This window comes from Etheostoma spectabile, chromosome 7, assembly GCF_008692095.1.
Source record: "Etheostoma spectabile isolate EspeVRDwgs_2016 chromosome 7, UIUC_Espe_1.0, whole genome shotgun sequence".
Lineage (NCBI taxonomy): Eukaryota > Metazoa > Chordata > Actinopteri > Perciformes > Percidae > Etheostoma > Etheostoma spectabile.
In genome coordinates, this window is record NC_045739.1 from 22,977,674 (window position 1) to 22,987,691 (window position 10,018).

At 41.7% G+C, this 10,018-nt stretch overlaps 2 protein-coding genes and 3 non-coding genes across 5 annotated transcripts in view; all 5 read left to right on the forward strand.

Moving 5' to 3' along the window:
* Window positions 1-103, forward strand: part of LOC116693317 (small nucleolar RNA SNORA70) — a 133-nt gene extending 30 nt beyond the window's left edge. The window contains exon 1 of the small nucleolar RNA XR_004332898.1: window positions 1-103. This exon is cut by the window's left edge and continues 30 nt beyond it. This is a non-coding gene — a small nucleolar RNA (small nucleolar RNA SNORA70).
* Window positions 1-2,726, forward strand: part of rpl10 (ribosomal protein L10) — a 4,819-nt gene extending 2,093 nt beyond the window's left edge. Inside the window, exons 3-6 of the mRNA XM_032521976.1 lie at window positions 295-402; window positions 1,672-1,810; window positions 2,004-2,166; window positions 2,508-2,726. Of these exons, the coding sequence (XP_032377867.1) occupies window positions 295-402; window positions 1,672-1,810; window positions 2,004-2,166; window positions 2,508-2,663 (566 nt within the window). The 3' untranslated portion in view covers window positions 2,664-2,726. The remainder of the gene's footprint in view (window positions 1-294; window positions 403-1,671; window positions 1,811-2,003; window positions 2,167-2,507) is intronic.
* On the forward strand, window positions 930-1,062 carry LOC116693315 (small nucleolar RNA SNORA70). The gene has a single exon (XR_004332896.1). It is a non-coding gene; the product is annotated as a small nucleolar RNA SNORA70 (small nucleolar RNA).
* Window positions 2,262-2,394, forward strand: LOC116693318 (small nucleolar RNA SNORA70). Its single transcript, XR_004332899.1, has one exon. It is a non-coding gene; the product is annotated as a small nucleolar RNA SNORA70 (small nucleolar RNA).
* A 3,873-nt stretch (window positions 2,727-6,599) lies between the features above and the next one.
* dnase1l1 (deoxyribonuclease I-like 1) overlaps window positions 6,600-10,018 on the forward strand; it is a 9,014-nt gene continuing 5,595 nt past the window's right edge. The window contains exons 1-5 of the mRNA XM_032521981.1: window positions 6,600-6,810; window positions 6,968-7,062; window positions 7,102-7,144; window positions 8,748-8,921; window positions 9,900-9,988. Of these exons, the coding sequence (XP_032377872.1) occupies window positions 8,772-8,921; window positions 9,900-9,988 (239 nt within the window). The 5' untranslated portion in view covers window positions 6,600-6,810; window positions 6,968-7,062; window positions 7,102-7,144; window positions 8,748-8,771. The remainder of the gene's footprint in view (window positions 6,811-6,967; window positions 7,063-7,101; window positions 7,145-8,747; window positions 8,922-9,899; window positions 9,989-10,018) is intronic.

Genomic DNA, 10,018 nt, shown 5'->3' on the forward strand with positions numbered 1-10,018 from the left:
TCAGTGTGTTTCTGGTGTGCAATGGCTGCAGACAGTAACTCTGTGGTTGTGTATGTCCTCAGCTGGGTAGTGCTGAGTGCTTTAAGGGACCACTGAGACAAAATAGTAATTCTGTTCATAGTCATAATTGATAATCCAATTTCTCCCTGTTATTCACGCCGTATAAGTCTCTGACTAGATGTTGTAGTAGACTATGAAATGAGTCCATCTCATTAAGTCTTAAGTCTCAAGTGTGTAGGTGATTTGTGTTTTTCAAAGCTTTTACTCAATTTTTTTTTTTCCCTTTGTGTATAGATCCCAAGATCAGGATCTTCGACTTGGGCAGGAAGAAGGCCAAGGTAGATGAGTTCCCCCTGTGTGGCCACATGGTCTCTGATGAGTACGAGCAGCTGTCTTCTGAAGGTGAGGAGCCGTGACCAAACACACAGGGTGCTTCTTATTATGCTGACTTATGCTTCCTTGCAACCTCTCTCCTCCTGTCACCTGAAAATCTACCCCTCCTCTGCCATCACGGGGATCTTTGATTACCTCAAAATGCACCTCTGGGAGAGAAAGGGCTTCTGGAGGAGCTTCATTGACGCGATACTGGCGTATCTACCCAGATGTCTTGTCATGTGTTGTGACGCTTAAATGCAGCACCTCCGCATGACCGACACTGCTGTGCAGCACTGTTTGGGACGAGGAGGAGATACTTTTTTTTTTTAAGGAGTTTCTGTTTTCTCTTCAGAATTTAGACATTCAGACACTTTAAGTCCTAAATTAAACGAACATCTTCTCACTGCTGTGGAAAGCACAGCAAGCAACCGTTCTACATAAGAATGAATATTGGTCTTAGTGTGAAGCCTTTATTTTTCCCTTTTTTCAACGTCTTCAGTGTTGGGCCTTGACTTCACTGATTCACACGTCACAAATCTCTGCTCTTGGTAACCCTGCAGCTTATTAAGCCGACCAGTTGTGCGTCAGTGTGTTTCTGGTGTGCAATGGCTGCAGACAGTGACTCTGTGGTTGTGTATGTCCTCAGCTGGGTGGTGCTGAGTGCTTTAAGGGACCACTGAGACAAAATGGTATTGCCCTCCATAGTGAGTGATGATTGATAATACCCTTTTCCCCTCTTTCTGTGGTGGTTTTCACACCGGGATGAATGTCTCTGACTAGATGTGACACATTTGAGAGTAATTCCATTTGATGAACTCTCAAATGTGTCTCTGATAGCATTTTTTCCCTGTGTAGGTTCTAAGATCAGGGTCTTTGACTTGGAGAATTGAACATGTTTGGAACAGTATTTGTTGATACTGATCACTGGGTCTTTTTTGAAGCCTTCTATTCATCATGTCATACTGTATGAATGCCTGTAAAGGGTTACTTTTGGATGTTCTTTAATCTGCAGCCACTATAAATGCATTGATGTACACTATACATTTGCAAGTACATGTTTAGATTACTATGAGAGTTTTGGCGCACGTATTTATACATGTCTGTGTGGATAAATCTGTGGCTCCTTCGAAGCTTTGGTGGTCTGTTCAAGTGAGGTGTTATGCATCCCCCAGTGGATATGCTAGTGACAAGAAATAACCCTAATCATCCGCAAATGCTGGATGCTTGACCTCATCTGGTCTCGGTGCAAGCTGAAGCACTAATGTCAGTTTGATTCTTCTTTCCTCTCCTGTGTAGCTCTGGAGGCCGCACGTATCTGCGCTAACAAGTACATGGTGAAGACCTGCGGTAAGGACGGTTTCCACATCCGCATGCGTCTGCATCCCTTCCACGTTATCCGCATCAACAAAATGTTGTCCTGCGCTGGAGCTGATAGGTGAGAAGCTGTCGCGTGCGTCTGAACAGTTGCTTTAGGTTCTAAAGGATATGTTGAAATTGCTGTCTGTTTCTAAGTCATTGTCTCTATAGCTTCTTGCTCTGGGCTGTAAAATGTTGTTTAAAAAAGATGTACTAAACATTTTTGAGCCAAATCATCACATTTGCTCTGGTCTCAATCTTTTGATTCTCAGGCTCCAGACTGGAATGCGTGGTGCTTTTGGTAAACCCCAGGGCACCGTGGCCCGTGTCAACATTGGTCAGGTGATCATGTCTGTGCGTACCAAGGCCCAGAACAAGGAGCACGTGGTGGAAGCTCTGCGCAGAGCCAAGTTCAAGTTCCCCGGACGCCAGAAGGTGAAGGAAATTGTTGCTTAGTTTCTTATGTTGAACAGTATCATGAAAATATCTGCCGGGTTACCGTGCATCCCTCCCGGTGTTATGGCACATCCGTGCAGCTTATTAAGCCGACTAGTCTCGCTGCGGTGCGGTTCTGGTGTGCAAAAGCTGCAGAAAGTGACTCTTTGGTTGTGTATGTCCTCAGCTGGGTGGTGCTGAATGCTTTAAGGGACCACTGAGACAAAATATTGTGCTTGTTATTTTAGCCGTTTGCAAATGGGTTTTGTAACAGTTTACCATGCGTTTTGTCCTGTAATCATATTCCGCAGAGTCTGACATCTCTCTGTACTCACTTTCAGATCCATATTTCCAAGAAGTATGGCTTCACCAAGTTCAATGCCACCGACTTTGATGACATGATGGCTGAGAAGCGTCTGATTTCAGACGGCTGTGGGGTGAAGTACATCCCCAGCAGAGGCCCCCTGACCCGCTGGAAGGCCCTGCACGCCAACTAGAGCCGCTGCAGGCTTTCTGTGCCCGCAGACAACCAATAAAAGGGGGTTTGATTAGAAAAGTGATTGTGGTGATGGCTTCCTTCATTCCTACATTTGGCAACTGTATCCAGACTTTGTCTGTGGTACAGGTCATGTTCAGATTTTAAGTCTATTTAATTGATACAACCCAGTATGACAGGTCACAAATTTACCTCAGAGGCTTGACAATGAACATAGGACTCATGTTGTCCTTAGACCTTCACTTTAAGCAGCTGGGATTCAAGTAAGGAGGCCTCGGTGCTCAACAAGTTGTTTGACTATTTCCCTCCAGATTGATGCATACATTTTCACATCAAATCTTATGGACTTTGTGTCTTTAGTATCAAACTAACATGGTAAATTGTAAAACTGCATTAAGTGAATGGATATGCAGATGTATTAATGTAAACAAGATAAATCGGTCTAAAGATAAGAATCTTGTCTTCCCAACAGACCCTGAATCCAACAGGTGTCCTTTGTCGAAATGTAACATGCAGGTGGTATATTAAGAAATGTGTTTTAGGTTAATTGTACATTTTAACATACTGGTCAATGAAGCAGTTTAAATGTAGTTTTGTGAACAGCAATTGATTTATAACCCCAGAGATGTGGGCTGAGATGAATTACAACCTAAATAACACAAATATGAATATTAATCCCACAATTTACGCTCCTGTTATTACACACAGGCCTGAATTGCGCACACCAGTACCTATACATGCACTAAAGGAAGAGGTGTCAGAGTGAGGGGGCTGCCCGTGGAGAGGCGTCCCAAGCAGTTGGTTTGGTGCCCAGAGAGCCGTTGTCTTAGAGTGAATATAAGTAAAGAAACATTGTGAGTCCCATGCACTAAAATAAATGCTGGTAAAACAAGCAATATACCTTATTTGTTTGATTGGGAATACTTTGTAAGAACAATTCATTTGTTACGATTCAAACCTTAATTAGAGCTTTTGCCACTAGGGGGCAGCACAAACCTTTTGGAAGAGAGGCAGGATATCTTTGAGAATCTAAAGCAAATCCAGTTGCCCTGGACTAAGCAGCATACATGACATATCCTCAACTCACTGCAGCTGTGTCTGAGCGTGGGCAACATCTCACTCTACATCAAGCTATACCTGCAGATAAGGCTAGGCAATGTATCGATATCGCGATATGAGACTAGATGTCAGCTTAGATTTTGGATATATTGTAATATCTTAATATGGTAAGTGTTGTCTTTCCCTGATTTTACAGACTACATTTCAGTAAAGTGACGTAATTTTCTGAACTTAACAGACCGTTCTAGCTGTTCTATTATTTACCAACTAAGTTTTTTGTTAAAGCACCAATAGTCAACCATACAATATCGTTGCAATATCAACATCGAGATGTATGGTCAAGAATATCGTGATATTTGATATTCTCTATATCGAATATCGTGATATTTGATATTCTCTATATCGAATATCGTGATATTTGATATTCTCTAAATCGCCCAGCCCTCCCTGCAGACTCTGAGCAGGTTTCACGGCCTAAGGTTACCTTTAGGGACATAGAGTATTAAACTGTCAAAACCAGAGCGTCCATGAGTTGAATTGGTTCAGCTCTTGACACAGACACATTGTAGAATCTATGACTTTAATGCAACATTACTAAAAGACGTTACTGATTTTCATGTCACCACCATGCCCATCTACCTTTGCAGGAGTCTTGATAGTGGACTACAAGAGGTCCATCTATGCTGGAAAAAAAGAATGTCACATATTCATAGCAAAATTCATTCTCTGTCAAGGGAGCAGTGGGCAGCCATTTACAGCGCCCAGGTAACAACTCCAGGTCTGAGTCAGTGTCTTGATCAAGGACACTGATTGGAGAACCTAGTATGTGTTTTTGATGGACGCAGATATGGGGACAACATACTTCACACAGAAAGGCCCGGAACAAACTGGATTCAAACCCAGAACCTTCTTGCTGTGAGACCACAGTGCCAACCACAGTGAGGGTGGCTCAACACCTGAAAAGAAGTAAGTTCCATGGATCCCAATCTTCTGATTCTACATCCAACCTGGTTAACCTGAGGAGGATGTTTCACAACAGTCCTACTCAAAAAGCCATTACTAAATCTCATTTTAGAATTTTTTTTAGTATTCATATACATTATGCTACTTTTATGAACCGGAGACTTTTATAAACTCAGTTTTAGCACCAAAACAATTAAAGGTATTTTCACAAGAGATTTGAGAAATATTTCCATTTCAGGGCCATATCATCTCTTTATACTGTACATTGTTCTGGAACAATTTTAGGCGTCACTACACAGACATACAGTACATTTTTGATATGAAACACATGGAGATCAGTTACATGCAAACACCCTTCAAATAAATTGAAGAAGATATTCAAAAAAGACCTCAAAGGGTTAAATGCAATATATTTTCCCATCCCCTTCTGTATTCATAAGGGCTAACAGGGAATTAGTGTTATGGTTCTGTTGTTTTTGATGTTCTGTTATTGGTTCCTGTATGTTTCTGGTTCTTGTTTACTTCTGTGTATTGATTGTGCGTACTTCTGTTCTGTGATCATTGCGTAGGTTTCTGTTTTATTTCGGTAGTGTGGTTTTCTGTCATGTACTCATTTCCTCCCTGGTCTTGTACTTCCTGTCTTGTGTTTTCCAGTAAGTGTATGTTCTGTTTCTTGTTTTATTTGGACGTCTTGGTTTTCGCCCCTCGCCCCTGTTTTACTTCCTGTGTTTTCCCGCCCCTGTGATTACCTGATGTTGTCCACCTGTTTCCCAGCCCTTAATTGTGTCACCTGCCTTGTGTTTCCTGGTTACCCTGTGTAGTTAGTCTTTGTCTTCCCTTTGTCCTCGGTCAGATCCTTTTGGTGTGCTGTGTCTGGTCCTCTGGTCCTCTGGTCCCCTGGTCCTCTCGTCCCCTGGCCCCCTGGTCCCCTGGTCCCCTGGCCCCCTGGTCCCCTGGCCCCCTGGCCCCCTGGTCCTCTAGCCCTCTGGTCCCCTGGTCCTCTGGTCCTGTCGCTGTGCTCAGCATTTGGATTCTTCCTTGCACTCATTATTCCCCCGTGAGTTTTTCCCAGTTTCTGTGTTCCTGGTTTTCGTTTTCCCTTTTCTCTTTGAATTTTTTGGATTTGGGACTTTTTTTCTTTTTTTTCCCCTTGTGTTCATTATTGATCCCTGTGATGGTTTGGACATTCGTCTTTTGTTAATAAATCCTCCTGCCTGCCTTGTCTCTGCATTTGGGTCCTCAATTCTTTACTTTTGTAACAATTAGAGCTCTGTGGGTATTAATGGACCCCCAAATAAAAATGTCAACATACTACATTTCTTTGTATGTGAATGAATGACAAACAGAATATATGTCTTCATGTGTAGCCCATATAACACCTGAGAAGTAAGAAATACTTCCTTATTTTCATTCCCATGAATGTGTCATTTTATATAAATAAAAGAAAGTGACCGCATTGTTTTAGTTTCCCAGTTTGCTATACTTAAGTGAAAGAGAAGTTTTGCCCCTGTTTTAAAAAAAAAAAAAATAATATGAAAAATTGCTATACATGTCAGGGTGCCCGGGTAGCTCAGTTGGTAGAGTGTGCGCCCATATGTAGAGGTTCACTTCTCGACAGAGCGGGCCTGGGGTTCGACTCTGCCCTGCGGCCCATTGCTGTGTCATTCCCCCCTCTCTCCCCTTCGAGAGAGAGGGGGGAATGACATGTCTTCAGCTCTCCTGGGAAATAAAGGCCTAAAAATGCCCAGATATTAATCTTAACACAAATTCTGACTTTATTTTAGTATTCAGCAACACTGGACAGCTGATGTAGCATGTGTGACTCAGTCTTCCCTGTAATAGAAAAGGAAGCATGTGAGTAAGAGGATATATTTAGAGAGACTCCACCCTGTTTCTCAACTCCAGTCTTTTTATTCACGCCCATTTTTTCAAAACTACCGGGTGCAAAATGACACTACGCACCCCTTACTGCAGAAAACACCATTTCCCACAGGATCTGACAAGCTGAAGGTCGCACTCTGTTTTACTGTGATACCAGGCAGTTCATGAGTGGTTGAGAGTGAGACTGAGAGCAACAAAGAGGAACAATGCAGTAGAGTTTCACACTGGAGTGAGACTTTGAGAAGGTAAGAGACCTGAAACAGAAAAAAAAACAAAAGATTTAACTGGTTAAAATGTACAAAATGCTAGTTTATTAGTTTGTTCACATGGATGTTTAAATATGAAAGTTGAATAAAAGGGACAAAGGGAGTAATGTAGAAAAACAATCTTTTGACTTAACAGGAAGACAGTCTGCAGTCAGACTGGTGGGCAGAGAAAGTCCCTCCCCCCAGGAAACGCAGACCAGACCGCTTCGAGTTCCACTAGAGAGGAGAAGGCAAGACCCAACAAGACCCAACAAGACCAACAAGACCCAACAAGACCCAACAAGACCAACAAGACCACCTATCCAATAAGCTGGTAAGCTGTGCTGTTCCTAAAATACCTAGAGTGAGTCAACAAACTCTCACTGGGGAATATGATTTGTAACTTAAAATGTCTATATTAACATTACATGTCATTTAGCTGACCCTTTTATCCAAAGTGATTCATGATAGCTACATATGTCAGAGGTCGCACCCCTAAGTGTCTTATTCAGGGACCCATTGGTGGATGTATCACCGTGGGAATCAAAACCCCGGTCTCCCACACCAAAGAGATATGTCATATCCACTTCTCCATCACCACCCCTGTGTTAATGTGTGTATGTTTGAGACAGAAACAGAGAGAGAGAAAGAGAGAGAGAAACAATCTATGCAAACTATATATGTATTTACTGTAATAACATACTTTATATGTTCATACCAATAAAGCAAAAAAATTTAAAAATGTAATATTGAGAAACAAAACATGCTCTACTGTGACTGTTCATGTACATGATACATGATCACATTCATATATATGTGTACTGTAGACTGTGTATGTGTATATACAGTATGTATGTGTATACATATATACATATGCATACTGTATATGTGTATGTTTATATAATGTATAAATATAAATTTACTTGGTGCAGCTGTTTAGTTTAGATTTGCACAACAATATGAAGTACATGGGCGATTCTTGGGTCTGTTGGGGCCCCTCAAAACCTGCATGTTCATCACCAATACGTTTCAAACTCTTCAAATGCTGCCACTATAGTACGTCCCACAGACCATGGCACACGTTTCTCCTGGGACATGGTTGACCTGAGTTTTAATGCTGAGAAGCAACAGTGAGTGAAAGAGTTAATAGCAGACTAAAGACAATGCTGAGGTTTCCATAGAGATTCAGAAGCTGAACTTTGAACACCGAATGTGTAGCTTCTCAAGTTTCCCATTACAGAGCGTACAAGTAGAGACGGGCCGATTAGTCAATGAACACGCTTGTTAGTTTTCTTGCTGAGAGTTAGATGAGGAGTGAGACCACTCTCACGTTTACGCTAAATTTGAAGCTAAAGCAGGGAGGCAGTTAATTCAATTCAATTCAATTTTATTTATAGTATCAATTCATAACAAGAGTTATCTCAAGACACTTTACAGATAGACCACACTCCAGAATTTACAAGGACCCAACAGTTCTAGTAGTCTCCTCGAGAGCAAGCAACAGGGCCACAGTGGCGAGGAAAAACTTCCTTTTAGGCAGAAACCTCGGTCAGACCCAGGCTCTTGGTAGGCGGCGTCTGACGGGCCGGTTGGGGTTAGTGGAAATAACAACAACAACAAAAAAGCAGCTAGCATTTACCACCAAGCTTTTATATTTCTGTTTATGTGTGAAACACAAGCAAAATAAGTGTGAGCTTTTGGAGGAATATTTACATAATCTAGATGTGTTCAGTGTTAAAGTTTATATCATTGTGTGGTGAGTTGTGTGCATACTGTGAGAAAGATGGTTACCATTATCAAGAGGGAGCACGCTTGCATCCTATTTTGTACGTGGAAGAATGACTCTTTTTTTCTGTTGCTTCTGTCGTTTAGTGTGCCAAGACTGTAGATGTTTCATCAAATCTGATCTTCCTGACATGTTTCCCTTCACACACAAGGTAACTCTCCTGCAGCTCTGAGCCATGAGGTCGTCTTCCCTCCTCCTACTCTCCTTCCTTGTGGGTGTGTGTGACGTTCGGGGGGCGTCAGACTTTAGAGTGTGTGCATTCAACCTCCAGCACTATGGGGAGTCCAAGTCCCAGAACAGCGTGGTCATGTCCATTCTTACCAAGGTAAGACATGTCCATTCTTACCAAGGTAAAACAAAGACAGATGGATTGACATGTTCTAGAACATCATCAGCAAAAGTTAATTAGACTACTTCATTATTGAGTACATACAGGGTATCAATACTAATCAATAAGAAAATACTGTGGGGACCTCTATTGGGACAAATCCTTAAAGTTTGAGGACAAATCAACATTCCTTTTGTTTTTACCAACTTTTCTTAAGTAGGAAAAGCAGTGATTTCAGGTGCGGTAATGGCTTTTCAGTGACCTATCAAGAAAAAACATTTCAAATGTGGCAGGTAACACCTTTATTTCAGTGCAAGGCTGTGGAATGCAGACTGTAAAATAAAGCAGTGCCTTTATTTCACCCTTTTCACTGCAATAACAGTTTATATCTTGTGCATGAATACCACAAGTGGTCATTAGGCATACAGGATAGGCAGCAAGGATAAACTCACGCTGCAGCGAGTTTATCCTTGCTGCCTATCCAGCTCTCTTACTCCATGGTCTAGGCCACTAGCATGGTTTATACAAGCAATAACAGAGTCAGTGTTCTTATACCCAAAATGCAATGTCCACTTTGGTGTGTTACCATGCAAATCACCTTTTCATTCTGCCGTGATGTTGGGGCTGGGCGATATGGAGAAAATCAAACATTACAATATTTTTTGACCAAATACCTCGGAATTGATACTGCGACGATATTTTAGTGTTGACTGTTGGTGCTTTCAGAAAAATATTTACACAATGAGATTTTTGATAAGTAAACCTCAGTAATGTGGATATAATGACTAAGTGGTTACAGCAGTCTGGTAAGTTTAGAGAAGTACATAACTTCACTGCATGCAGCCTTTAAAACCATGAAAAGACATCACTTATGCCATATTATGATATCCAAAATCTAAGACAATATCTAGTCTCTTATCAGGATAACGATGTAATATCGATATGTTGCCCAGCTCTACGTGATGTGTGTTCCAGATCATTGCTCGCTGTGATGTGTGTTTGCTTATGGAAGTGAGAGACACTAAAGGAAAAGCTGTACCGCTGCTGGTTGAAAGGCTCAACAGGTGATCACACACACACACACACACACACAC